The sequence below is a fragment of the Recurvomyces mirabilis genome, assembly GCF_035927965.1.
Source record: "Recurvomyces mirabilis strain CCFEE 5264 chromosome Unknown scaffold_3, whole genome shotgun sequence".
Classification (NCBI taxonomy): domain Eukaryota; kingdom Fungi; phylum Ascomycota; class Dothideomycetes; order Mycosphaerellales; family Teratosphaeriaceae; genus Recurvomyces; species Recurvomyces mirabilis.
In genome coordinates this window covers 591,754-619,709 of record NW_027041937.1, presented here as the reverse complement: position 1 = coordinate 619,709, position 27,956 = coordinate 591,754, and the positions used below count along the sequence as shown (strand labels likewise).

General features: G+C 53.1%; 11 protein-coding genes across 11 annotated transcripts; 4 read left to right on the top strand and 7 right to left on the bottom strand.

The window, feature by feature from the left end:
* Positions 1-269: 269 nt before the first annotated feature.
* On the top strand, positions 270-2,062 carry LTS14_001547 (uncharacterized protein; the record flags this gene model as incomplete). Its single annotated transcript, XM_064834256.1, has 2 exons — positions 270-453; positions 513-2,062. The coding sequence occupies 2 exons, from the start codon at positions 270-272 to the stop codon at positions 2,060-2,062; spliced, it is 1,734 nt and encodes a 577-aa protein (XP_064698120.1).
* A 166-nt stretch (positions 2,063-2,228) lies between these two features.
* LTS14_001546 (uncharacterized protein) lies at positions 2,229-4,658 on the bottom strand (the record flags this gene model as incomplete). The annotated part of the gene is made up of 2 exons (XM_064834255.1): positions 2,229-3,805; positions 3,956-4,658. 2 exons carry the CDS (start codon positions 4,656-4,658, stop codon positions 2,229-2,231), a joined length of 2,280 nt encoding a protein of 759 aa, XP_064698119.1.
* A 270-nt stretch (positions 4,659-4,928) lies between these two features.
* PRP43_1 (DEAH-box ATP-dependent RNA helicase prp43) lies at positions 4,929-7,265 on the top strand (the record flags this gene model as incomplete). The annotated part of the gene is made up of 1 exon (XM_064834254.1): positions 4,929-7,265. The coding sequence occupies one exon, from the start codon at positions 4,929-4,931 to the stop codon at positions 7,263-7,265; it is 2,337 nt and encodes a 778-aa protein (XP_064698118.1).
* A 362-nt stretch (positions 7,266-7,627) lies between these two features.
* On the top strand, positions 7,628-8,812 carry LTS14_001544 (uncharacterized protein; the record flags this gene model as incomplete). The annotated part of the gene is made up of 3 exons (XM_064834253.1): positions 7,628-7,993; positions 8,047-8,443; positions 8,505-8,812. 3 exons carry the CDS (start codon positions 7,628-7,630, stop codon positions 8,810-8,812), a joined length of 1,071 nt encoding a protein of 356 aa, XP_064698117.1.
* A 29-nt stretch (positions 8,813-8,841) lies between these two features.
* Positions 8,842-16,274, bottom strand: URA2 (Carbamoyl-phosphate synthase; the record flags this gene model as incomplete). Its single annotated transcript, XM_064834252.1, has 5 exons — positions 8,842-9,860; positions 10,508-10,517; positions 10,573-12,898; positions 12,951-15,489; positions 15,548-16,274. The coding sequence occupies 5 exons, from the start codon at positions 16,272-16,274 to the stop codon at positions 8,842-8,844; spliced, it is 6,621 nt and encodes a 2,206-aa protein (XP_064698116.1).
* Positions 16,275-16,670: 396 nt separating this feature from the next.
* On the bottom strand, positions 16,671-17,896 carry LTS14_001542 (uncharacterized protein; the record flags this gene model as incomplete). Its single annotated transcript, XM_064834251.1, has 2 exons — positions 16,671-17,540; positions 17,597-17,896. 2 exons carry the CDS (start codon positions 17,894-17,896, stop codon positions 16,671-16,673), a joined length of 1,170 nt encoding a protein of 389 aa, XP_064698115.1.
* Positions 17,897-19,726: 1,830 nt separating this feature from the next.
* On the bottom strand, positions 19,727-22,198 carry SHE4 (SWI5-dependent HO expression protein 4; the record flags this gene model as incomplete). Its single annotated transcript, XM_064834250.1, has 1 exon — positions 19,727-22,198. One exon carries the CDS (start codon positions 22,196-22,198, stop codon positions 19,727-19,729), a length of 2,472 nt encoding a protein of 823 aa, XP_064698114.1.
* Positions 22,199-22,490: 292 nt separating this feature from the next.
* Positions 22,491-23,581, top strand: LTS14_001540 (uncharacterized protein; the record flags this gene model as incomplete). The annotated part of the gene is made up of 2 exons (XM_064834249.1): positions 22,491-22,825; positions 22,879-23,581. 2 exons carry the CDS (start codon positions 22,491-22,493, stop codon positions 23,579-23,581), a joined length of 1,038 nt encoding a protein of 345 aa, XP_064698113.1.
* An 89-nt stretch (positions 23,582-23,670) lies between these two features.
* On the bottom strand, positions 23,671-25,800 carry LTS14_001539 (uncharacterized protein; the record flags this gene model as incomplete). Its single annotated transcript, XM_064834248.1, has 1 exon — positions 23,671-25,800. One exon carries the CDS (start codon positions 25,798-25,800, stop codon positions 23,671-23,673), a length of 2,130 nt encoding a protein of 709 aa, XP_064698112.1.
* A 732-nt stretch (positions 25,801-26,532) lies between these two features.
* LTS14_001538 (uncharacterized protein) lies at positions 26,533-27,163 on the bottom strand (the record flags this gene model as incomplete). Its single annotated transcript, XM_064834247.1, has 2 exons — positions 26,533-26,792; positions 26,845-27,163. The coding sequence occupies 2 exons, from the start codon at positions 27,161-27,163 to the stop codon at positions 26,533-26,535; spliced, it is 579 nt and encodes a 192-aa protein (XP_064698111.1).
* A 20-nt stretch (positions 27,164-27,183) lies between these two features.
* Positions 27,184-27,699, bottom strand: LTS14_001537 (uncharacterized protein; the record flags this gene model as incomplete). The annotated part of the gene is made up of 2 exons (XM_064834246.1): positions 27,184-27,337; positions 27,386-27,699. 2 exons carry the CDS (start codon positions 27,697-27,699, stop codon positions 27,184-27,186), a joined length of 468 nt encoding a protein of 155 aa, XP_064698110.1.
* Positions 27,700-27,956: the final 257 nt, after the last annotated feature.

Below are 27,956 nucleotides of genomic sequence, written 5' to 3'. Positions count from 1 at the left end.
CACGATCCTAACAAGACGCCACTCCTGAAAAATACCTGAGAAACGAGTCTCATCAGGTACTGCTCCATCCACAAGCACATCGCACGATGTTCAGCAGTAAGCGGGCTCGCAAGAGCAACGACATTGCTTGCATCTTTGTCCATGCGGGAGCAGGCTTTCACAGTATACAGAACGAGCAATACCACCTGGCGGCATGCAATGAGTATTATCGTGCTTTTTCCTTGATGGGTTGCTGCCGCTAATGTGTACACAGTTCAGCAAAAGCCGCGATGGCATTGATGAGAGGGGGAGGCTCAGCTGTGGACGCCGTTGAGATGGCGGTCAAAGTGCTCGAAGACCGCGAGATCACGAATGCAGGCTATGGCAGCAATCTCGCGATGGACGGTGTGGTGGAGTGCGATGCTATTGTTGTTGATCATTTCGGCCGCAGTGGCGGCGCTGGTGCCGTTGCACGTATGTTGCATCTTCACGACCTTACAATTCTCACTTCATCCTTACTGATATCATGAAAGAGATCAAGAACCCTGTTTCGCTCGCTCGGCTACTCCTCGACCACACAACCCAGACTTTATCTCTGCGACGGGTGCCACCCAACCTCTTAGTGGGCCAAGGTGCCACCGACTTCGCGTACGAACATGACATGCCAGTCATGCCTATCGACTACCTCATCTCGCCAGCAGCTCGGGATCGGTGGAGGAAGTGGAAGAACGATCTGCTAAAAGCTGAAGCTCAGAGTCGTGCTGAGGAGGGTCAGTGGTATGGGTTATCGCCACCGCCATCACAAAATGACCTGCTAGCCTATGCGCACAACCAAGACGATCAGGAAAGCATGCGGACAGCACATTCGCGCGCCATGCTAGCCAGTGTGTGGAACGAAGCGCAGCCAATATCTCCTCCACCTTCAGATGTTCATCTGCCACTGCCAATCTCATCTTCGCCTCCAGCGCGCTCCAGCTCGTCACTGATGATGGCAGATGCCCAAGACACGACAGGCGCCTCATTGTACACACCGATAGAAGGCAGTGATCCTTATGGTCCACCAGGGATGAGCGACTTCGACTTGCCTTCGGCGCCACATAGCACAATGCGAACGGTCAGCAACACTGCTATCTGCGGTGACAACGCATATGAATCACTCGCGGACGGGTTCTGGCAGCACCATCGGACATCATCCAGTATGGACTTGAGTGGCGGGAATTACTCACACCCTCTGATGCACACACAACGTATCGTACAAACATCAGGAAGATGGCAAGACGGATCTTCGGGCGGAGAGTCTAGCTTGAGTGACGCAAGTGGAGAACGCCAGCCAACGGAGGCGCCGCAACAGCAAGGCTTCGGTCCGTTTTCTGGTCTACAAGGATCGACGCGTCTGTACCAAACTATGCCGGAGTCGCAACAAACTACGATGCCCCTTCATGACGTGTCTACTGGCAGGCCTCCTCCGCCCCGACCTATTCCATTACAGGACGGAGCGCAAATGGGCGAAGATCTCATTACGGACACTGTTGGTGCAGTTGCGATTGACATGTACGGCAATATCGCGTGCGCAGCGTCTTCTGGCGGTATCGGCATGAAGCACCGTGGTCGGATTGGTCCCGCCGCTCTGGTTGGCATCGGTGCGGCCGTCATACCTTATGACGCCGAAGATTCAGGACGCGAGTGCATAGCTACTGTTACGAGCGGGACTGGTGAGCACATGGGGACAACGCAAGCTGCCAGCAAATGTTCGGAAAGATTGCTCCGCCCACCGCGCAAGGCTACCAACGGAGGATTCCAGACCGTGACAGATGACGAAGCGCTCAAAGGCTTTATCGAGAAGGATTTCATGGGTCATCCAAGCGTCAAGAACAGTCATTCGAATGGTGCGATCGGCATTTTGTCTGCCAAGATGTCGCAAGATGGCATCTGGCTGTACTTCGGCCACAACACTGACTCCTTCGCGCTGGCTTCTATGCATTCGGACGAGTCTCGCCCTGTTTGCACGATGAGCAGGAACAAGGGCAATGGGTCGATTGCCCAGGGAGGACGTGCGATAAGGTTCAGACGCAGGAAGACATGATCTGAATATGTACGCTTCTGTTTTGCTCAACTATGGTGATACCCTGAGGTCGGTCGTGTCACGATACACCGATTAGCGAAGGCGTCTGGGCCTATTGCGGGAGCGACTTTTTGTGACCTCAGATCTGATATCTTCAAGACTTCTACTTGTGGAACTTTTTGCTGTCCTACATGAGACATCCATTTCGCCGACACGAATGCAAGTCCGAGCCACCCAATTTCATCCTTCTGCTTCCCATACGAATGTACACGTCAACGATCCACTCATACCACGCCTTCCTGTCGTCTGTCTGCCTCCACATACTGACCTCCATCTCCGCGTCATCAGGTACATAGATTGGCGTCTTCAACGGAAAGAAGATCGGGAACCAACTGATCATATCCTTACTCTTGTCCGCCATCGTGACGGGATTCGTGGAAAGCTCGATCTTCTGTCCACTCGTGGGACTGCTGTACAGTACTGTCTCGAAGTATCCTCCTATACCGTGACAGACCCCACGGTGCGCGCATCTGAATGTCACTTTGCAGGATCGCGAGTTGTGCTCGTTCGTGCCATCGCCACCTAGATGGCCTCCGGCGTCGATGTGGCCATCTGCTCGCGACTTTGCCAGATCGAGGATATTTGTAGAGATCGGGTGCCAGAACGACCATGCTTCTTGTACTACAGGTGTCCGCGGATCTTCTGCTGAAGGTTGGACGGTGGAGAGATAATCGAATTGGTGTAGCATCACCACATACGGCAACTCCCACTTCTCGGCCATGGTCATGTTCAAATCTGTCGAAGCACGACCGAGTAGATCGCCGTGCAATTTTGGTGAGGCGATGGGTGTCAGGTGCGCGCTGTAGCTTTGCGGTATGTTAATACCGTGGTTTGGGTCGAGGACGTGCTGTACGCCGTCCAGACACTCGGGTGAGAGTTCGTTGTCGGCGAAGGAGCCAAGGAGTTCGGAGACAAGGATGTCGACTTTGCCAGACTTGCCTCCCATCGTCGGTGGGCCGGACCAGGTACGCATATCTGACTTGACTACTGTGACCTGCTTATTCCAGAGCGGGTCTGTGGCATTCCGATGTTGGAGGAGGACGTGTGCGTTTGGGTTCTTCTCAACGGCGTAGCATTGTATTCCGATGCCGGTACTGCGACTAGCTTGGAGGGCACGCGTGACGAGTGGTCCTCTCCCAGCGCCTACAACGGCTACAACAACCTTTCTCTGCTCGCCTAGCTTCTCACGCAAGTCCTTAAGTGCAAGAGCGATAGCGCGCTCGTACCATTCGTACTTCACCGGGTCCTTCTCGAAGACTTCATACGTGATGGACTCGAGGTTGTCGGTCAGTGGTTGCAGCGGCGATTGCATGTAGTCCTGGTAGCCTTGCCCAAAACGTTCAATCGGTGGTCGTGTTGGCTGTGACTGTTGCAAATGGCGCATGTACTTCAAGTGCTGTATTAGATCTAATGGCTGTTCATTCGAGTCCGCTGCTGCTTCCGCAGGCGTAGGTTCTGAGCTGGCGCGTGCAGCTGCCTCGTTGGATAATGATGGAACCGCGCCGACATCACTCAGCAGGACCCAAGGGGGAAAGCGAAGACGCAAGAATTGAGTCAGATACTGTTGGTGCTGTTTTGAAAGCACAGGAAAGCCTTTGCCGTTTCGCCAGAAGCTGGTTCGTGGTAGTGGAAGGAGCCGTATGGGCTCAGAGTACCATCGAGACTGGAGGTTGACAGCTGGTAACTGGCGAGGAAGCTCAAGGGCTACGATGCAGTTAGTCAAGGGTATGTCGCGCATAGGTCCATTCAGCAAAGAATCGGATACCTTTGCTAACCACGCCTCGAATTGAATCAGTGCAGCGTGCGACAGGAAAGAGCGGGAGATGAATTGCAGTGGCAGATTGTATTGCATACCTATGGAAAGCTTTGTGCTGTAATTACACACAGTCCTGATCGTGTTCCATGTCTCCCAAGCATCATACACTTCAGTCTCGCCTTCACCCTCTTCAACGTCCTCGACTTCTTCAGCATACTCTGGGCGGGTCAATTCAGAGAGATGTATTCCATCAGCGCTGATGTCCTGTTCTAGCTCGCCACTCATGGGTAGCAGCACGTTAATTGAGATGTAGGGGCCCATGCCAAGTCCTTCAAGTAATGTCCGAGCATATTGCATTGTACCTGAGCTGCTGATGGGACCATGGATAAGGATGTTGTTGATGCCGACGAACGCTGCGTATGCGACCTCGAGATTGAATACTTGTCGGCTGACATGAGCAATCAGTGGGTCATGTGATGCCAGATCGATCCATGGGCTTGTCACTGCAATGAGCGAGGAGTTACTATCGAGTGGAACTAAGTTGGTATCTTCTGGTGAGAGAGGGTTGAGAAGTGGCAACGGGACGTCTTTCTGTTCAGAGGAGGCATTGAGCATCTTGACATATTCCTGCAGTGTCTCCAGTACCCGCGATTGGAAAGCAGACGTCGTTATGGGAGCCGTTAGAAGGTCGTAGCCAGAATTTTGGGCACGATACAACAGTTCTGGAGTGACGGCTTCTGTCCTTTGCGTTTCATGTTGGCCAACAAACAGTATGGTGGGAGGATCCTCGGGGCCAGCCATGCCTATGACGTCTTTTCGGTGGTCTACGACCTTCAACAAACACCAAGCGATCGTATACGCAACTTTATAGACCACTTGACAATACAGTAGCTCTGGGCGACAAAGATGCACGGAAAATGCTGGCATGCACGTGTGCCTCAGTCACACATGCATGTTTTGACGCATGACTCGTTACACTTCTGCCGCTGCAGGGTCGGCTCTACAAAAATTGGTGCGCCCGGAAGTTCGCAGCCTTTGCCTTCGCCTCACCAAATCGTCGGCGCAGAGACAATGGCTGAAGAGCAGCAAACCTCTCGCTTCAAGCGCCGCAAGATGGCGCCCACCGACGAGAACAATGATCGCAAGAACCCGTATCTGGCGCATATGTACGGAGGCGACACCGATTCGCAACACGATTCTGGCGTGTCCATAAGCGATGGCGCAAGTCTGAACGGATTTTCGAATGGTGGCAGCAGTAATGGGCTGAAGTTGAAGAGACATGCGACGACTGCGAAGGATGCGAAGGTGGCGGAGGATGGACCACACAACTACTTCAAGCCCCAGTCACAACTGTCCGACCGGTACTTTGGCATATTGAAGACTCGACGGGGTCTGCCCGTCCATGCGCAGAGGCAGGAATTCTTGGACATGTACCAGAAGACGCAGATTCTGGTCTTCGTCGGCGAGACTGGTTCCGGAAAGACTACACAAATCCCCCAATTTGTGCTATTCGATGATCTGCCACAATCACAAGCGAAGATGGTTGCTTGTACTCAGCCTCGTCGAGTCGCTGCCATGTCCGTTGCTCAGCGTGTCGCACAAGAGATGGATGTGACGTTGGGCGAGGAGGTCGGTTACAGCATCCGTTTCGAGGACATGACCGGACCGAAGACTATCCTTAAGTACATGACGGATGGTATGCTGTTGCGGGAGGCCATGAACGATCATAACCTCACACGATACAGCACGATCATCCTGGACGAGGCTCACGAACGTACACTGGCTACCGATATCCTTATGGGACTACTGAAGGAGGTGGTCACAAGACGGCCTGATCTGAAGCTGATCATCATGTCTGCAACACTTGATGCGCAGAAATTCCAGAAATATTTCCTCAACGCACCACTACTTGCTGTACCTGGTCGAACACATCCCGTCGAGATCTTCTACACACCGGAGCCGGAACGTGATTATGTTGAGGCAGCGCTACGCACCGTCTTGCAAATCCACGCTACGGAGCCAGAAGGCGACGTTCTCCTATTCTTGACTGGCGAAGAAGAAATCGAGGACGCTTGCCGTAAGATTAATCTTGAAGCCGACGACATGATACGCGAAGCAGATGCTGGCCCTCTAAAAGTCTACCCGCTATATGGTTCACTGCCACCGGCACAACAACAACGTATTTTCGATGCCGCACCAGCGTCTTTCAAGCCCGGTGGCCGACCTGGCCGCAAAGTTATCGTCTCCACAAACATCGCAGAAACATCCCTGACCATCGATGGTATCGTCTACGTGGTGGATCCCGGCTTCAGCAAACAGAAGGTGTACAATCCGCGTATCCGTGTCGAGTCTCTTCTCGTTTCGCCGATCAGCAAGGCTTCCGCTCAGCAGCGTGCTGGTCGTGCTGGTCGTACACGACCTGGAAAATGCTTCCGGTTGTATACCGAAGGTGCTTTCAAGAAGGAGCTCATTGACCAGTCGTACCCAGAGATTCTTCGCTCGAATCTTGCTAGCACCGTGCTTGAGCTGAAGAAACTTGGCATAGACGATCTGGTCCATTTCGACTTGATGGATCCGCCGGCTCCCGAGACGCTCATGCGTGCGTTAGAAGAGCTCAATTACCTGGCATGTCTAGACGACGAGGGCGAGTTGACCGCGCTTGGGAAGCTGGCCTCCGACTTTCCACTCGATCCTGCGCTGGCTGTCATGCTCATCTCATCACCCGAATTCTACTGCAGCAACGAGATTCTTTCACTTACTGCACTACTCAGTGTGCCACAAGTCTTCGTCCGACCAGCCGCGGCTCGTAAGAGGGCCGACGAGATGAAGGAGCTCTTTACGCACACCGATGGCGACCATCTAACCATGCTGAATGTCTACCACGCTTTCAAGTCCCCATCTGCTCAAGAGAACTCTAAGCAGTGGTGTCACGACCACTTCCTGTCGTTCCGAGCACTACAGCAGGCGGACAATGTTCGTTTACAGCTCAAGCGCATAATGGAGCGCGAGGAAGTCGAGCTCGTCAGCACGCCATTCGAAGACAAGAAGTACTACGAGAACATCCGTCGAGCACTCGTCGCAGGATTCTTCATGCAAGTCGCGAAGCGCGAAAGCAGCGGCAAGACTTATGTCACCGTCAAGGATGATCAGTCCGTTCTTCTGCATCCCAGTACGGTATTGGGACAGGACTCGGAATGGGTCGTGTACAACGAATTTGTGTTGACGTCCAAGAACTATATCCGGACTGTCACGGCTGTGAAGCCGGAGTGGTTACTTGAAATCTCGCCGAATTATTATGATGTCGACTCTTTCAAGAAGGGAGATGTGAAGACCAGTCTGCAAAGAGTGAGGGATCGGGAGAGCAGACGAGCCGCGGTAAAGGGTGGAGGTAGCGGAAGCAGAAGATGAGGTGGCTGGCCAAGGGGTCTAGGATGCAGACCATGCATGTCTATGGAGGCCTGATACCATGCAGAAAGCTTGCGCTGTAGCTTCTGTACAATCTATTGTCTGTGTACAGAGTACAATCCACTTCCAACTATGTTGCACGTTCCTTTACGGCTCTACGCACCTACAATGTATCCTGCAATAGTGCTACGAACATGCAAGTAAGTGGCTCAATTGATCTTCGATCATAGTGAGGAGCTACATGCCGTTCTAACCGATGTCGGGAGCTCTACTTACCTACAGCTGACGCCACCACACATCTCACTCGCAATCGTACAGGCACTGTAACCTCGAGCGCTGTCAACCTCTCTACGTGGAACACAGCCATGGCTCCCACAACGTCCCATCAGCGCTATCCTCCCTTCCCTGACGCCGATGTGGAGACTGCACCACTAGTATCAGTCTCTCTACGAAAGCTGGAAGACAGCAATGGACCAGAATCGCAAGCCTTCTTCGATGCCTCAAGAAATCTAGGGTTCTTCTACCTTAACACAGAGGGTTCGAAGCTTGGAGATGCTCTGGTCTCTGAAGCAGAGCAACTCCATGAACTCGAGAAGCAATTCTTCAAGCTCAGCAATGGTGAGAAAGAAGAGGTCGCGAGAGAGAAACTCGATCCTTTCTTTGGCTATCGTCATGGTGATATCGACCTTAAGGACGATAACGGTACCAAGAGGAGAAATGAATCCTACAATGTACTTTTACCCTACTGACTATGGTATCGCCCTGACAATGACGAAGCTAACAGAGTCCAAAGATGCGCAAGGACGACTTCGTTGGCAATTGTAAAGCCTTGCCACATCCTCAGCTAATCAAGGACAACTGGCCGCTGCTGCAATCGTACACCGGCCACTGTCGTGAAGCCATTGATCTCATGCTCACGCACTACGAAGTTCATCTTCAGCTTCCCATAGGAACACTTGCAAACCTGCATCGGATCGGTGAGAGATCAGGCGACCATGTACGCTTCAATCAGTCTGCTGTGCAGCCTTTCACCGAAGGAGCGGCGAGGCAAGGAGAGCATACCGACTTTGGCACGCTGACTATCTTGGCCAATTGGCTTGGCGGCTTACAGATCCGCTTGCCCGGTACGGGCCAGTGGACGTACGTTAAGCCTGTGCCTGGTCTCTTGGTCGTGAATCTTGGTAGGTCACCGCGGCGAAATGCGTGCAACGTATCGTTACCGTGCTGATTCGTTCTTCGTAGGTGATGCTCTGGTCAAGTTTACAGCTGGTCTACTACGATCGAATGTGCATCGCGTGGTCCCGCCACCATCACCGCAAGATGGGCTTACTCGTAACAGTCTGGTGTACTTCTCTCGGCCTGAAGATACCGTGATACTGCGAAGGTTGAAGGGCGGCTTGATCGATCAGCAGCCATACAGCAATGAGCCCGAGCCCGAGATGACGAGCCAGGAGTGGATACAGCGACGATCGCTGGGTGATTTGAAAGGTGTGTATACGCACTCTGGTGGGTTGGAGTCCAGGATGCAATCTGTGGCAGGCCGCGTATAGCCGAATTTCAAGCTATGCCTCTCAGCAAATCATGATTCGCTTTTCGTCACTAGCAGTGGGTACTCCTTGGGGTCAGCGTCGATGAAAGCTGCATTGCTTCCATCCCTATCGACCAGGTAGCCGAACCTCTCACGGTTCTGCTGGATATATGCTGGGAGGTCCCGATTATCCTTGACCTTATCATAGATCTCGTGCTGCCTTCCAAACAGGTCCTGACCAGTCCTGACTCGTTCGATCATTGTCTTGACATCGCGATTTTCCGCAGTATTCAAAGGAGTGTGGCTGAAACTGCTCATCTTAGCCTGCATCTCTTTGACAGTGCTGAAGCACGACGAACAGTGCCATGCGGCATTCCAGAAGTCTGCCTTTTGCCACCAAGACCGGAAGTAGTTTCGGTAAAGCCAGCCATGAGTCCGAGTGAGGCCATTTCGTAACTCAGATGGGAGTATGGTCTCGTGAAGACCTTTGTAAATTGTCACTTGCGGGTGTGGCCACTGCTCGCCGCGATGTAGCCATTGAAAGCTGTAGTAATAGAAGTGGCTGCGCAATGTAAGACGATCTGGGAAATCGCACTTTCGGAGCACGACCAGCGTCTCAGGCTTCGGAATCTCGTCCATGTCGCTCACGATAAGCACATCACCCCAGCGCGGTGACTGCCATGTATCAACCAGGTCGGGAAAAGTCTTCATGAAGAGTGACGTTCTCAGATAGTCTTCATGGTTCCAGGTCTGCAGGCCAATGCTCGTACCAGGATCCTCGACCACCCGGTGTATGATCTTGTTGTGGAAGGGCGCGAACCTCTCCCAGTTCTCTTCAAGGAAAGCTGGTTTTGGAAGACCGGTAAATGTCGTTCTCGCTTCAACTATGACGAAGAAGTCCACAAATGGCGATAGTGTATGTAGACGGATCTCTAGCCAGTCAAGTTCAGTAGAGAGCAGGAACAAGTCGTACACCCTACGCTCCGGAGGGCCAGTGTCGAAAGCCTGGAAACCTTGTGCCCGGCAGAAACTTGAGATCTTGTCAGGCAACAGCAGATGCTGCGAAGGCCCTACAGTGCTCCATCGGTACAGGTCCGGCTGGAGAACGTGAAGTCTAGTCTTATGCCGATATATTGGTAGTACAGCGAGGCATAGAAGGATTGTGCACAGCACCGTCGCCACCAGTACACGAATCGATCGAAACCGGGGCCTCCCGAGCAGCATTGGTTGCACAGCTTCTGCGGTCCAGACAACCCTCCTCGTCCAACACAACCTCTGGAGGCAACTTCTGATAATGCAAAGGCATCCGTGGATACATACGCGCCGCGATCTCTTAATCGTCTACAAGGTTCACTAGTCGCCGTACTCGCCTAGATCCTTTTGCTCCTTGGCATCCCCGGCGCAACTCTTCGACCCAGACTGCGCCACAAGCGAAACAACGAGATCGAACGAAAGACAGATTATCCATGCGGATACACGACCTAGTCTTGACGACCTAGTCTTATATGTAATATACACTATCTTCACACACACTGCGCAATCTATACAAAACGCCTCGGGAACAGATGCATCACTCGTTGGCCACGGACCATTATTGAAACACATAGTGACATTCGACTTTCGAGAACACCATTCGCCATAAACTTCCCCTATATCCCCTTCTATACCGACGTAGTCTCCATAACAAGTGCAAGCAGAGCCATACGCACAAACATACCGTAACGCATCTAGGTCCAAGTCAGCGTATCGATTCGCGCAAAGGTGCTTGGAAAGAAGACTTACCTGTCTGAAATATGCAGCTCGAGGATCGTCATCTACCTCCTTGGACAACTCCATATTCCTCGGCAGCGGGTGCATAACGATCATGTTCTTCTTCGCATCCCTCAGCGTCTTTGCATTGACAACCATTTGATCCTTGACGGTCTCGTAGAGTTCAGGATCTTCGAATCTCTCCTTCTGCACACGAGTACAATAGAGGACATCAGTCTTAGCAACCATCTCTGGTGTCAAGCGATCTGACTCTGCACCTAGTTGACCGCGCGACTCTAGTGCCGATCGAACTTTGGTTGGCAGTGCTAACGAGGGCGCGGCAGCAAGCTGAATCGTGACATCGTAGTGCTTGAGAATCTCGCACAAGGAGTGCACAGTTCGACCATATCTGAGATCACCAGTAAAGGTAATCGTCAGGCCGTTGACTGTCCCCAACTCCTCTCGAATCGTGAACAAGTCGAGCAGGGCTTGTGTAGGATGCTCACGTGAACCGTTTCCAGCATTGATGATAGGATGGCCAGCAGCTTTGGCGGCGACCTCTGCACTGTCATTGTCTGGGTGGCGCAACACGATAGCGTCGCCGTACTGATCGAGGGTTCGGATAGTGTCTTCGAGTGACTCCCCCTTGCGTGTGCTAGAGTGTGACTCATTAATCATTACGCATTGCCCGCCAAGACGCTTCATGGCGGCATCGAAGGAAGACGAAGTCCGAGTGGATGGCTCAAAGAACATCAAGCAAAGGACGCAACCTTTCAGTACGTCCAGGCAGCCATCACGCTGTACACCGAGGCGCATCTCTGCAGCCACAGTGAAGATCAGATGTAGATCATCTTTGGAGAATTGTTTGACCGAGACGATATCTTGGCCCTTGAGAGGCGACTGCTTGAGTAGATCGTCTAGAGTCTGCGATGGTAGCGGCTGTGGTACGATCGCGGCGGTCTCTGTGGTCGGAACGTCCGCAAATGTCATGTAATCAACCTTGCTGATATTGAAGTCGTAGTTGCGCGAGATACCCTCGATCAGGATCTTCGCAATCTTGACGTTGGTGACCAGAGGAGTTTGGTAGTCCACCGCCATACGACGAGTGCGGTAGCCTTTGCTCATGTAGTTGGCGGGTCTCCTGAACTTATTGCTCGATGGCAAATTAATGTACAGATCGATGAGGTTGTTGGCAAGAGCGTGGGTGAGCGAGTACTCTTGCCTCTGATCTTCATCCTGCAATGCCTCCAAGAATTGCACAGAAATGCCGTGCTCCTCCAAAAAGTCAGCGGTACCAGCAGTGGCGTACAACTTGTAGCCCATCTTGTGCAGCTTCTCGACTGAAGGAAGCATCTCGACCTTATCTTTGTATGACCCGATGGACAGAAGAACGTTCTTCTTGGGCAGCTTGAAGCCAGTCGATATTAAGCCTTTAATGTAGGCTTCGTACTTGGTACGACCAAAGCAAGCCACTTCACCAGTAGAAGCCATTTCCACGCCCATGACTGGGTCAGCACCAGACAGACGAGAGAAGGAGAATTGAGGGACCTTGACAGCAACGTAATCGGAAGGCACGTTGAGAGGCGGATACTCTCGCACTGGGATTCCAGTCATCGCCTTCGTGGCCATTGCAATCAGGTCCAGACCCATTACTTTCGAGACGAAAGGGAAAGATCTTGAAGCGCGAACATTACACTCAATGACCTTGATCTCGTTGTCCTTGGCAATGAATTGGATGTTGTAGGGACCAGTAACGTTAAGGGCGTCTCCAATCTTTCGTGTCGCATCCTCGATCTTGCGTACTGTCTCCGGATCCAGATCCTGAGGTGGCAGGATCAATGTGGCGTCTCCAGAATGCACACCAGCGTTCTCAACGTGCTCAGACACGAAGTGGCCAATCATAGTACCATTACGGGCGACCGCGTCCATCTCGATCTCCTTGGCGTTCTCGATGTATTTGGTAATAACAACGGGGTGATCCTTGGACACCTCGGCAGCTTGAGCCAAATATGCACCAAGGTCGTGTTCCGAATACGTTGTATTCATAGCTGCTCCAGAGAGGACATAGGATGGACGGACCAACACAGGGTAGCCGACTCTATTGCAGAAGGCCCTGGCTTCTTCCACACTCGTCAATTCCTTCCACGCTGGTTGATCCACACCCAAGCGGTCGAGCATGCGAGAAAACTTGTATCGATTCTCGGCCGTGTCGATCATCTCTGGAGATGTGCCGTAAATCTTGACGTTCGATCGGTACAATGGTAGCGATATGTTGTTCGGAATCTGCCCTCCCATGGACAAGATGACGCCACTGGAGCGCTCGAGCTGATAGATGTCAAGTATAGTCTCGAGCGTAATACTGTTTCAATATATTAGTAGGTAGGCCGCTGAGGGGATGAAATGCAACTCACTTCTCGAAATACAGTCGATCGGCTTCGTCGTAATCTGTGGAGACGGTTTCCGGATTAAAATTCACCATCACTGTCTTCATCCCAGCATCGCGGAGAGTGCGTACAGCCCTGACGGAGCACCAGTCGAACTCGACCGAAGATCCAATACGGTAGACGCCAGAACCAAGCACCATGACGCCTTGATCCTCGAACGTAACATCGTGCTCCGAGCCATTGAACGTCGTATACAGATAATTGGTATACGCAGGGAACTCGGCGGCCACAGTATCGATCTGCTTGACAAACGGCATGATACCATGCTCAAGCCTGGCACGACGAACATGCTGTTCGTTACTGTCCAAGAAAGTAGCCAGCTGCTTGTCCGAGAAGCCAAGCTCCTTCGCACGCTTGAACAGAGCATGTGGGATGTCGTCGACGTGGTACTTGGACACCAGATCAGTCATGGATTTGCGGAAGTCGCTGAGGCCCTTGAGACGGTACAAGAACCACTTGTCGATCTTGGTCATCTCCCAGATCTTGTCGACGGAGTAGCCGTTGAACATGGCGTTCGCTAGAGCGAACATGCGCTGGTCGGAAGGCGTCTGCAATTCTGTGTCGATATCAATAGACATGAGCGCCGGAGTCTCGTTGAAGCCTAGGTTGCTTGGGTCGACAGAGCGGATAGCCTTTTGGATGGCGTCTTCGAACGTCCGTCCAATAGCCATAACTTCGCCAACACTCTTCATTGATGAGCCTAGAAGTGTTGAGACACGCGTGAACTTCTTCAGGTCCCATCGCGGGATCTTGACAACCACGTAGTCAAGAGACGGCTCGAAGCAGGCCACCGTCTTCTTTGTCACGGTGTTCTTGATCTCGTTGAGAGGGATGTTGAGACCCAGCTTAGCGGCGATGAAAGCCAAAGGATATCCAGTAGCCTTTGAAGCCAGTGCCGAAGAACGCGAAAGACGTGCATTAACCTCGATGATGCAGTACTCCCTGCTGTCTGGGTTCAGCGCATATTGGATGTTGCACTCGCCAACAACGCCCAAGTGCCTAATGACTCGCACAGCAGTCGTCCTCAGCATGTTGTAGTCCTCATCCGACAGCGTCTGCGAAGGAGCCACAACCACCGAGTCGCCAGTGTGAATGCCGAGCGGGTCGAAGTTCTCCATATTACACACCGTGATGCAATTGTCGTGTGCATCACGCACGACTTCGTACTCGATCTCCTTCCAGCCTTTCATACTGCGCTCGATCAAGATCTGTGGACTCGCAGCGAAAGCTTTACCGCACAAGTCGAGCAATTGCTCCTTGTTCTCCGCGAAACCACTGCCCAGGCCACCAAGAGCGTAAGCAGCGCGAATGATGACTGGATAGCCAATGCCTTCTACAGCCTCAAGTGCTTCTTGGACGTTGCTGGCAGATTTGGACTTGGCACAAGGTGCACCTATAGACTCCATGCTGCGTGCAAAGAGCTCGCGATCTTCCGTGGTGATGATAGTATCGATCGAAGTACCAAGGACCTCCACACCGAGATCTTCAAATTCATCCTTGAGCTGGATACCAACCTGCAGCGCGGTCTGGCCACCGAAAGTGACATAGATGCTATCCGGACGCTCGTGCTTGATGACCTTACGAACGAATTCAGCATTAACTGGTAAGAAGTAGACCTTGTCCGCCAGGCCCTTCGAGGTTTGGATAGTGGCAATGTTGGGGTTGATGAGGATGGTATAGATGCCTTCTTCCTTGAGCGCTTTAATAGCTTGACTGCCGGAGTAGTCGAACTCGCCAGCCTGACCGATACTGAGTCCACCACTACCGAGCACCAAAACCTTCTTCGGCGACAGCTTAGGCCGCAGAGCAGCATTCTCAGCGGCGTCGCCACCAGGGAAGCTGACCGGGCGTTGCATGATCTTAGGATCCTCAACCGCGTTCATGATAGTCTTGATGAAGACATCGAACAGGAACTCAGTATCTCGAGGTCCAGGTGCACTCTCAGGGTGGAATTGCACGCTGAAGTACGGTCGGCTGACATGTCTAATACCCTCGTTGCTTTGATCGTTTGCGTTGACAAAGAGTTCGCTCCAGCCATTGGGCAGTGTGTTGGCGTCCACTGCGAAACCATGGTTCTGTGAGGTGATATAGCACTTGCCAGATAATAGGCTGGTGCATGGGATGTTGTGACCGCGATTGCCGAACTTCATCTTCAGCGTGTCTGCACCAGCAGCGCGAGCAAGCAGCTGGTGACCAAGACATATACCAAAGATGGGTGTTCGTGCCTCGTCCATAGCTGAGCGAATGTGTTTGACCGTGTCGGCCATCATGGCAGGGTCACCAGGTCCGTTGGAGATGAAAAGACCGTCGTACTCCTTGCCAGCAAGCTTCGGGAAGTCATAGTCCCATGGCACGACCTCGACCTCGACACCACGAGTCACCAGACATCGCAACTGGTTGTACTTCAGGCCAACGTCGACACATACAACACGCACAGGTCTACCAGACGGATGATGTAACGCACTGGACGCACTTGGGCTGTAAACTTTGGGTTTGGATGTAGAGACTATCAAAGCGAGTCAGACTCGACACTCTAAGGCTATGGTGAGGCAAGTTAAGCTTACCATCCATGACCAGGTTCCTGATGTTAGGGTTATACCACTCGACCTCCTCGAAGGTTGGTACCTCCTTTAGCTTCTTCGAGGCGAAGTATCCCCCATTCGCTCCGTTTCCGTTCGTTCCGTTCGACCCATTGACCGCCAGCCGACCACTAACAGCATGAAGATTGGGCTGAGGCATTGGCGTTCGAGCTGGTGTCATGGTACCGATGGGTGTCATGGCACCAGTCGGCATACTCTCAGGCACATGCTCAGTACCGTTCTGCATAAGGAGTCGTCCCAGCATGCTGCCTTGCTCGCGTATCCGCTTCGTCAACGCTCTTGTGTCGACACCGCAGATGGCGGGTACATTCTGCTCCTTCAGCCACTTGCCCAGTGAGGACTCAGCCAAGTGATGTGAGTAAGACTCGCCAGCATATGTACTGACAATCAAACCGGCAATATGTATCTCGGCCGCCTCGAAATGTGCTGGCAGGTCCTTGAGGATGGGATCCCGCTCCTCTCGCGAGGGCACACCGTAATTGCCTACCAGCGGGAAGGTGACAACGAGAATCTGTCCGCGGTAGGAAGGGTCAGTGATGGACTCCGGGTAACCGACCATACCAGTCTGGAAGACCAGTTCTCCGGCAACACTTCGATGAGCACCAAAGCTCTGCCCTTCGCAGAAACGAACAGCCTCATTGCCGTCCTTCACCTCGAGAGCCATCATGCTCTCCGTCTCCTGTTCTGCCATCTTTGCCACTTCTTCTGTACAACGACAAGAGCGAAGTTGCTGCATAAGAAAAACCATCGAGTGGAGCATTGGCTGTAAACTTTTTGTTCAGGTCTTGCGGCGCTTGGACCGCGCTAGTTTTCGGTAGTGGAACCGAGGTGCGCTAAAAAGAGCTTAGATGAAGACGCGTCCTTTCACCGACACGATGATAACTAAATTGCTGACAGTGAGCACTGCTAAACGCTTGTAATGAAGACGAGTGAGACAGACAAGTCAAGCAGACAGTAATGACATTCTCACGGAGCAAAATCATGCGCCTTTCGGTAGATTATATAAGATATGATATTTACACTCGCCCTGCCTCCATCCCATTTTTTTCCCTAACGTAGCATCTTCCGTAGCATCAAATGCACAATCCTAATTGATCTCAATCAGACCAGGGCCGAAGAGGGTCGCAGCGGCGACATCAGGAACAGAAGCAAAAGGGCCCTTGCTCTTAGTAACAGCAGCAATGGTCAAAGCATCCGCGATGAGCGTAGCAGCCGGGTAAAAAGCATCAAAGGTGACCACATCACCATTGGTGTGGATGTTGGTGATCGGTGCAACGACAGGCACGTTCTGCTGGTTGATGAAGACAACGCTGTAGCTGGCGATATCGCTGTCGCTGCTGTTGGTCTTGACAGAGAAGGTGATGGCTTGGTCCTTGAGCTGGATGTTCTGGGTCTCGACCGTGAGGGGAGCGAAGACCGGGATAGACTTGAACAGTAGGTTGTTGGCTGAGCCGGGGCAACTGCCTGGGACCACGAAGTTCTGGTTCAAGGCTGAAAAGGCGAAGGGCGCAGCAGAGCGAGTGAGGAAGGGAGCGGCGGAAGGGATGAGGCTGAGGAGCGAGCGGTAGTAGCCATTCTGTTCGCCCTCTTGGCCCTCGACGGAGCCGATGAGGGGGATGTACTCCGCGTCGCCATTGGCGGCAAGACCAGCCTGGGCGTCCTGGAGCGTACCGAGGACGACATCGGTGAAGGTGCGGGCGAGGCCGATGGCGGAGTCGAAGTCGGCGGTCGGGAAGACGTACTTGCATGGCTCGATGCCAGCGTTGCCAGAGGCGTTCAAGATGCCGTTTGCCCCCAAGAAATGAGTCTCCTCCTGAGCAAGGACGGCGGTGAGGGTATCGAGGACGTAGGTGCGGAGGACCTGGCTAGGGATCTCGAAGCCATGGACGTTATTAGTGATGTTGTTGATGAGTGAGCTGAAGAAGGCAACCTCGAAGATCTCGTTGAAGGCGATGAGCTGGTTGTGAAATCAGTGACTGCAATTCAATATTTCTGACTATAATCTTAGCTCACCTCGAAAATAGTGACAGACCCAGCCGATAGGTGAGTGGCAAGAGGAGCGTTTGGCAGACTGCCATGAGCAGCCTCAGCAATGTCGTGAAGGAGGGCATTGTTCACGGTAGGGAAGCCATTAGGCAGAGGGAAGGTGAAGGGAGTCTGGCCAGCGCTGGAAGCTGATGCAGTGTTGCTAGGAGCGCCCCAGCCTTGAGATCCCGAGGGGCTGTAGCCATGAGGAGGTCCCCATTGAGCCACTGGTGTGGCAGAAACGGCGGCGGCGCCAGCGAGACCGGCGGCGATGTATGAGCCCAGCATTTTGCTGATGTTATTACTTTGTTGACCGTGAAAAGGAGGGTGTGTTTCGTTCGAAAGGTATTAGAAATACTGGAAGATCAAAGAGCTTTTGCTGCTGTTGAAGTCGAAGTGGCTATGAATGATGCAAGAGCAGTGACATGAGACCTACCGTGACCTTATATGCTTCTCCTCAGCTCCGGCAGTGAACAAATGGTAGTGAACGTGGTCGTGGGAGGTACGACCTGACCGCGCATTCCACGCCGAAATTGTCGCCCACCGACAAGCCGTCTCACACGCATGTCCCACATCACAGTGCATACGAACTCCATCAGGTTCCAAATCGAGTAACAAACCACAAAACCCCTGCGAGTCCAACCTTCGATCAGCCCGCCTGGATGCCTCCCAATGCAGTCTTCTCACAGAAGCGAACCTATAGGAGGTTTTCGATCTCCAAGAATATGCAGAGTGTACAGGAATTTGACAGATCCGGCATGGCGTTGCACACAAAAGGGTTTGGGCTGGTGCTTATGTGTACTTAACATGGGTGCGCCGAATGCTTGGAGGCTGAGCTCAAATCTGACATCCGCCAGGCGCAGGAACGGGGCTGACTGCACAACCGACGCCTGTCGAGAGTGAGATTGTGGCTGCTCGTTTCAAGAATCATGTTGGCCAAGGACTCAGTGAATGGGAATAGTAGCATGGCAGCCAGGTCGTGCTTTGTCCAGTCGTCAGGTGACGGCATCGCGTTTCGCGTTGATGCAGTGGTACGGAAATGGTACTTTGGATGTTCTTTTTCAAGTACCAACATCCTCACCCAGATCAGGAAGGCGTGTTCATCTTTGTCCCGAAAATAATGCAGGGAACGAGGCCGCATGCATGCGTCGAAGGAGATGAAAGGGCTTCTTCGTCAGCTGTCAGCCCCTCCAGCCAGCACGCCATATTCCAGGCTTTGTACGGATCGAGACAGCCGTACCATGGTATCTGGCATAGCTTTTCGGTGCAAGCGACATCACTGCGGCCACGACTCAGAGCACGAGAACAGGCACGTGGCAATGGCAATGGGAAGCATCGGACATCTACATCCTCTAATATGCTGCTTGACGATCTCAATATTACAGCTGTTGTGAGTTGTTAGCGAGCCATGTCAGTTGTCATACTGTGCCGTGATGAGTATTGGACCTGACGTCTTCATGCTTTGCCGACCCTACGACTTCCACCTACTGACCTCACGCCGCAGCCAGGGCTCGAACTGGGCAGCTCGCCTACCTCCGCTTGTTCCTGTGGCACTTCTCGTCAGCTCTCCAGGACAAGTCCCGCAGCGAATGCGACAGACGTCGTGCTTGCCAGGAGTCTCCGCATTGGACGTCCAGTGAGCCATTCAGCTGCAGCCATCTCCACACTTCGTGTCATCTTCTCCCGCCATCTACCAACAAAGCCCGATATATGTCAGACCACCGGCAGCGGTGCCTGACAGGTAGATTCGGCATTCAGGAGTCCGCTGCACATAAGCATCGGAGATTATACACTTCGCAGCCCTACCCAGCAGCGTGCGCTTATTTAGAACTCTCGATGAAAACCCCATGCTTTACTCCACGTCTCCCGGTCCTGGACCATATCTCCTATCGTGAGATTCTTGCATGAACGCTCTGTCAGCAAGGTCCAGATCCCAGCCCCAAGAAGCACGATGCTTTAGTCCAAGCTAGCAAGGCCAGATGACCTTTGTCCGCACTGAGGAAAAATCAACATCCAATCTCAAGATGATCAGACCTCATTCTTCCCAAAACTTGTCGCAGAATGTGACGTTACGGGAAACAAATAGACGTCAACACCAAGCAGCAACGCTACAGCCCATCAACCCAAAGCTTTCAAGACCTCGACCCCAACACCAAGAACCTGCATATCCTTCACCCCCCTCAACACCTCTCTCACTCTCCCCACCCCATCCACCTCCTTCACAACATTCTTCCCCCTCACTCCAACCTCACCAGGCGCCGAGACCAAGTTCCCAAGACATACCAATCCCCTATGCACCACCTCCAAATTCTCATCCTCACACATTCCCAACAAAGCCTTGATACCCTTTCCCTCCTTAACATCCAGCACAGCCGTAACAGCAACATCCCACTCCGTCAGCGCTGCAAAGGCGCCTCCAGCCGCTTTTCTCGTAGCCAGATCCTCTACATCCGCCAGAGCGAGCAGGATCAGAAGCCGGCGTTTCGAGTCCGGCGAGCCGTCGGCAAAGAGAGCAATACAGTGTGGTGAAGCCATCAGATTACATACTAACTCCACCGAACCGCGTTGGACGAGAGTATTTCTCGAGAAGAGTAGGTCCTCGATTGCTGCGAAGGCTGTGCGAATGACTTGATCACGAGCCGTCGAGTCGGACATGGAGGCTAGATTTGTGAGAGCCAGAAGGGCCTCGAAGGTGGGTAGGAGATCGCGGGTCTCATTTTCGGGATCCAGAGTGAGGAGCGGTGTGAGCGCAGCCACGGCCGATGAGGCAGGCAAGCCAGACGAGAAAACGTGCTGTGGATTTACTGAGATCAGGAGACGAGCCAGGGCGTGCGAAGCAGTTTTCTCGATGGTTGCGGCTTCGGAGGTGGATTTATCTGTCTTGTTCGTACGGTCTCGGATTTGCAAGAGCAGTTTCACAGCGCCTTGCTGAGCCATTTTGGGACGGTGTTTCTGATCCTTAGCTAAAGGAAGCAGTATCATGACGACCAGCGCTATATTGCTTGGTGAGGTGGTCTGCTGGCACGATGCCACAAGTGCTGAGACAGCATTCGCTTCAAGCAGTTTCTTGCACCGGGCCGTAACGTACTTCTCATCGTCCAAGGGATCATCGGGGGCGAGTTTGGAGGAGTTGGCATAGGCGTGTAGATGTGTCATTTTCTTCTGCTCTTCGGATAAGGCGGCTTTGTAGGAGGTGATGTTGCTGAAGACAGTCAGACATCCGAACATGGCTGTCTTGCGCTCCTTCAGTGCAGTGACGAGCGACTTCAGCAATGCCGTGTCTGCCGCAATGCGCTGTTTGATTTTTGGTTGCATGGAGGTATATGCCAGACCCTCGACAGCTTGATCTCGTTCCTCATCGCCGTGTATCACCAGCCCAGTGAGCTTGGTCGTGACATCCTCGATCGAGTCGTCGCTGGTCTTAGCTAAGATCAAGGAAGCAAGAGCTTTGTGATGGCCCTGACGCTCGTCCGACAGTCCTTGCAGCCAGTGCGAACAGTACCGCTTGATAGCTTCCCGGCATGCCTTGTCAACGCATGCGGCGCTCAAGAGCTCAAGAGCAGCTTGCTCAAGTGTCTGACTCTTACGCCGACCATGCGCTGCCTCTTCACTATTCTTCTCGAGGTTCGGCACGAGTTGCTGCACAAACCCGTCTGTTAAGAACAGCTTCGCGGCAACAGCAGGGAGGATCGGGAACACCGCTGCTGCGGCAGAGAAGGCCAGGATAAGATCAACATTGGTCTGTCCCGCCACTTTCCGCGTAACGAAAGTAGCAAAGAACTCCTCTCCCTTTTCCTTTGTGACTTCCAGCATCTTCGACGTAGCGAGCATAGCTTGACGGCGCAAAGCTTGATCGAGCCTGATATCGAGATCAGTAAGCAAGATGTCTATCTCGTCTTGGTCAAGGAGGGATGCTACGTTCTCTGGTGCGACGGCGAGTAGGCGTGTAATAGCTCGCATTGCACGTTCCGGTCGTTCGATGCCGGCTTCGATCAGGGTAGCGGAGCAGAGGCGGAAGATATCTTGCTGAGCAGCAATCTGCTTCGAAGAGTCCGGCCATAGTGATTTGTCGAGGACTATTGGAAGGACGGCCTTGAAGGCTCCGTCGCCGATGCCGTAGAGTTGGCTGAAGATGTCCGTGGGCGTGGCGATAAATTTTGCTACCACGATTTTCCTTACTTCGACATTGCGGTCTAGTAGGATCGAGGTCAAGTCGTCGATACGGGTTTGCCATTCTGTGGCGTTACTCCCATCTCCTTTCGTACATTCCGAGCTGCTCGTGAGTAGCTGGAAGGCATCATGTGCATCATGCCCAGTCAGCAGCTTCGATCGCAGATTCTGGAAAGCAGTCTTGGCATCTTCGTCCCGTCCAGAAGCGAGATACTTCCGCAACGCATCGAGGTCTCCGGTATTACTGTCTTGCTGTTGAGCAAGTCTCAGCCATCGCTTCTTTACCTCTGGATTCTCGGCATCGAGCTGCACAGCCTCTCGCAAGATGGTGGCGGCCTTGGCCAATTCATTGCCGGCCGAGGCTTCATCTGCTTGAGCCAGGAGACTTTCTAGCCGCTCATCTTTCGTTCGGGAGGACATATTGAGCCATATTCACGCCTTGAGTGATCGCGAATCCATCTCATCGCGTGCCTTCCACATCCTAGTGTTGATCTGAAACAGCTCCTCAAGTGACGCCAGCGGCTCTGCAGGGAAAGTGTGGGGAGAGCTGGGAAGGAACGAGCTGGTGCCTGGCAACGAGGACACGGCAGCGATGATCATATGTACATACATGTATCACGAGCACGCGACAAACAATTCCATCAACATCCACATCATCTTCTATTGAACGCTGACTTGACAATGTAATAAATCTACCACACTCCTCCAAACAATGGAAATCACATCCGCCATCTCCGAGCACTGCCGCCCGCTCGAGCACCCAGATGCCGCGACAGTCACCCTCGCCGCTGTCATCCTAGCTGGCATCCTCGTCTCCTACATCCCCCAGCATGCGAAGATCATACTCAACCATACCTCCGAGGGCTTGTCGCCATGGTGGGTGTTGCTGGGCGGACTGAGCAGTATAGCCGCTCTCGGCAATATCTTGACCCTACCTGCCAGTAGAGCAGATATCAAGTGCTGTCGTGAAGTCAATGGAGGGGCCTGTGCAGCTGCCTTGTTGGGCGTGGGACAGATTGGGTTGCAGTGGTCTTGTTTCATGTTCATGTGCGTTCTCCCTCCTCAGAACGATGCATAGATTACGCTGACATTCTATTCAGTGTCATGCTCTTCCTCATCTTCTTCCCCGTTGCACCTGAATTCGACATGTCCTCCTCCACCGCCTCTCTCACATCATCACCTCCACCGAAACGCCGCGATGCCGTCATCGTCGGCTCACTCACTCTGCTCATGCTTCTCGTCGTCGGCATCACCTCCGTCGCTCTGGTAGCAGCCTGGCCGCACCACACACAAGGCTGGGCGAATCTGCTAGGAGGTGTGGCTGGTGTGCTGGCCATGGTGCAGTACGTGCCTCAGATCTGGTACACCTACCGCTTGGAAGACGTGAAGAGCCTGTCTGTCATTACGATGCTCATACAAGTCCCTGGAGCTTTCTTGTTTGCTTTCAGTCTATGGCAGAGGGTGGGGTGGGAGGGCTGGAGTACATGGCTCGTCTACATTGTCACTGGTATCCTGCAAGCCTGTCTTCTAGGACTGGCGATCCATTACTACCGGACGCGACGGCTGGGAGATAAAGAGAGCGACAGCGATGATGTATACGGCGGCGTAGATGATGTGGACGGTGCTATCGCTGGAGCAGAAGATTCGAACGAGCGGACCGCGTTACTGGGAAATGGATCTGGTCCGACCAAAGGAAGACCGATCGCGAGCACGCAGAGGAGTTCGAGGAGTAACGCTAGTCAGCGGCAGCTTTCACTTCTATACGCTGCTACGCCTCCGGATCAGGACAGCGATCGCAGCTAGGGTTGTCGACACGACTTAAAGTTATAAAAGCGATGTACGATTTCATGGACATTACTTCTATGTGCTGACTACACAACCTACAAACCAGACTATACCATATCCTCCGCACTCTTCTTCCTACTCCTCTCCCTCGCTCCCTCCTCCGAGACGTCCGAGAAAGTAGCCCGGTAAGGACTCCTTCCCTCCTCCGCATCCCGATAACTATCTCCCACTAGCGCCCCAGTCGTGATTGAAGAGATCCTTCTTCCCATCCTCCTAGCCAAGATTGTAGCACTCTCGATACTCCTCGGCGAGGCCTGAGGAGAAGACCGAGCACTATGCGAAGAAGTTGAAAGACTCCCCAACGCCGCCAGCGAAAACGCCACAGACTTCCGCTTGGCATGCGATGTAGTCGGGGAAGTCACAGGAGAAGGTATCTCTGTTGGTGTCTCTTTTGGCGTTCCACCTGGTGATTGCGCTGGCGAACTCGGCAGGCGGATGAGGCCTGGTGATGTCTGTTTCGTGGACGAGTCTACCGCCGGAATTGTCGTCGTAGCTGTGCGCTTCACTGGTGAGTGACTTGAGCTAGAAACCGAACCAGCACTCGCGTTCGCCAACCTCAGCCCACCGAGCCCGCCCTTGCCATACCCCGAATCTGGCGTCTCGACCCTCTGGATCACCTTTGAGACCTCACTGCCTTCGGACGAGAAAGTCGGGATCCGGGTCCCGCGCTGTAATCGTCGTATGTCAGAGGCCTGGATCTGCTTGCTTGGACTTTTTATTAGGCCGCCACTATCAGGTCGCGAGTGGTCCATTTCAATGGCATTAGTGGCGTTAGCGTTGAGTGTACTAAATGGAGGAGACGCCGCCTCCGATCCTTCTTCTTCGACTTCATGGATTCCGATTGCTGCGAGGTCGCGAGGCAGATTCCTGATTCTTGTTCTCCAGCCCCACCAGGTTGTGTGCTTGGCTTCATCGTCTGGCAGACTTTGAATGGTGCCTGAGGTGCCTGGTCGGGAATTACCGTCCGCTGTCCCTGGTCTGCTGGAATCGCTATCCGCAGTACCAGGTCTGCTGCTCATAGCAGCAGACAACGCCGAGTCCGGCCTCTGTGCTCTCCTGATCGTCGCCAGCACCTTCTCTGCCAATATAGCTTCCCGATACACACCCTCCGCGTTCACAGAGGCCTTGGCAAACCATTGCTCAGCCCCCCTCCCGCCATCCCTCAGGCCCTGCAGATCGGCTTGAGCGAGTTTACACAGACCGATGTAGTACTCACACATCCCCATCAGCGCGGCACTTTCCCTGTCCTTGCCGCGCGTGCGAGCACGATACCATGCCGAGCGCGCGGACTCATAGGCTACGTGGAGAGCTTTGCTATCCAGGCTGGGACTGGAAAGGAGCACAATGGCTGGAAGAAGGCGGAGCTTGACTTGCACTTCCAGAGCCTTCAGGTCGGCATCATGCCGTAGCTCCATAGGCGACTTAGGCGTCTTCGGGCTTCCTGTCTTGGAGTTCTGCTCGTCGAAGAGGCGGGGCAAGTATGCACCACTCTCCACCAGACTGGAAGATGTGCGTAAGGGTGATGGACCCGGAGATGTCGGGGAGCCTACGCTGCGATCGATCCTGTCGACTTCGTGCCGCACATATCGCTGCGAAGAAGAAAAAGATTTGCTGCTGGATGATGGTGACTTTAGGCCTGTGGTCTCTGCAATTTTTCTTAGCCCCATACTTTCAGACAATTTCTTAGAGTCGGGCAAAGGCATGAAGTTCAGCTCTCTCAGCTGCCGACTATTCTCCAACTCCTTCTGCAACATATCCTGAACATCATACATCAGTTGCCGTTCCTGCTTCCACTGCTCCAGGAGCTCAGGAGCTTTGGCTTGCAACAGCGCCTCGAACTCCAACGTCTTCAATGGCGAATCCACTTTCCGATGGCTTGTCAGATCCAAGACGTCTTGCTCCTCAAGCATATAAGCGCTGGGCAGGTTATTGAAGAGTTCCTCGACGTTGCTGGTCATGTGCATTGCTCCACCAGACTCGGACTCGACTTCGGAGTCGCTGGTTAGAGTGTCGAGCTGTTCGGTATGGTCGATAGCTGCAGGTGGCGGTCGGGCGTCTGATGGTTGTGCGGTGACAGTAGGCCCCTTGAGTCGTCCCGGGCTTTGGTTTCGTCTGGTCGCCAACGAATTAGGACGCTCTGGGTTGTGTACCGGCGCCGGTTCTGTGGGAGGAGTCATAATGAGGCTTTGAGGTCTCCTAGAAAGGGCTGGAGGCCGCTGGGCATGTACAGTGATATCTACAACGTACAGCAATACGGGCTTGCAGCTGAAGGAATCACCGCTGACTATGCTCACAAGGTGTGATTTTGCTGCCTTTGTGCTTAAGATCTCCCATTTTCCGCATCCGGATAGACAGAGGCGAAATTCAGTTGACCCACAAGAAGGAAACAATGGGGAAATGCTATACCACTACAATGGCTCTGTATGTCCAGATTAGGCTGACCTCTTCGTGGTATCTGGTTGATCTGGGCATTTTCGAAGCTGGCACGCGAAAGGGTTGCCAAGTGTATACTGCAGTACGCTCCTGGCTATAGTTATAGACAGAACTCGTACATCTTGAGTCCTGACGCGGGATGTAAAGCAGTTTTTAGCTTACTGTGATGAATTAGCAATGAACAGTGGCAGCAGGCAACGCTTTTCCAGACGCTACGGCATCAGAGTGCTGTTGTGTAATATCGGCATGAGCAAAGTCTCCTGGAATGCTTGGCACAAAGAAGAGCTCTTCCACCAAGCAGTGGCTTTGTTCTTTAAAGTAGCATCGGTGCGACGACCTGCGAATCCGTGGCCCTGGCGAAACACACCACACATTATGGCTAAAGCATCTGCTATCGTGGGGCGACCTGTCAACATTGCCGGCCACATAAGTATGTTCTCCCTATGCGATATTGGAGCGTAGGGTGATGGTTACGCTCAGCGCATCAGATCTGACCGACTGATAGGTCCTTGCTGCCCGCGGCCCATTCGCATCCCAGCGCTCATGCCGTAGCCACTGACGCTGCGGAGACCGTTTGTGTCGTTGGCGTTGATTGCATGGTGGCGAGGAGTCGCGGGGTGGTACGTCTCGCGCTCGATGACGTTTTTCATAGCATTTCCGTTGTTGGTGTAGATAGACGGCATACGATGGCGCATTCCAGATGGCGTGGACGGGACGGCTCCTGCAGGAACGCTATCTGTACCGAGCATCAGCTTGAGCATCAGTAAGAAAGAGCTGGAAGGACTTACGAGACGTTTGCAACGCAGGACGAGCACCTCTACCCTGCTGCTCCCATGCTTGGATGGTGCGACTATATCCTCCACTGCCACCACTGCCGGCGCTGCCTCTGCTATGCATCGCCTGGCCGTTCCGCTGGCCCGCGGCATTCGCAGTGTGCAGGACATGTTCGGCGTCGTGTTCAGCAGCCAGCTCAAGGCTAGGCGCCATCTGCTGTCGCTTGAGGGACTGGTAAAGCTTGCTGAGCTGCTCGTGGTTCTTGGACTTTAGCTTGATATCGTTGTTCAGCTCATAGTTCTTCTGCTCCAAATTCTTCTGCTCGATATGCATCGCTGGCTTTGTGTCAGCAGCTATGCAACGTGTGTAGCAGTCATTGACAGACCAGACAGCTTGTCTCGTAGGCTGACAATCTCTGAATTCGCATCGTGGATGATCTTGTCCATCTGCGTACTGAGATTCGCATATTTGTCCGTAAGACTGCGGGCCAGAAACTCTTGGTAGATACTACACCCTGTTAGCATATAGCAATCAGGTTCAATCATGTCTGCATACATCTCTTGCGCAGTCTGGTAGCTATAGAACGACAGTGCGCGACCAGCACACTCCATAATCACCGTAGGAGACAGCCCACTGAGTACACTGGTCTTGTAGTCCTCGGAAGGGTTCAGTGTGGTCACAACCGCGTCATCGGGATTGCTCAACTGTGTCTCACATGCGGGACAGACTCTGGTGTTGGTGTTGACGTTGGCGAGAGCGAGTGACTCGGAGCAGGGAAGACAGAAGACGTGGCTGCAAGTCGTAACCACCGCACGACCCTCTAGTTGCGTGCGACACTTGAGGGAGTTGCAGCGCAGCGAGTAGTCCATGGTGATGGTCCTCGAAGGTTGTGTCGGTGATGTCGGTGTAAAGGGTGACGAGGTGGAGATCCTGGACGAAGCATGAAGTCTGATTAGCGGTCAGGCGAGTGAAGGCTTTGCAGTCGAACAAGGCAAGAGCGATATGAGTCTGATGATTCGCGCCTTCCGCCTTGGGTAACATATTGACTAATGATACAAACATATATCTGTTGCCTACCAACAACTCGTTCTGTCCGGCCCACCCAATACATATGAAACTTTCACCA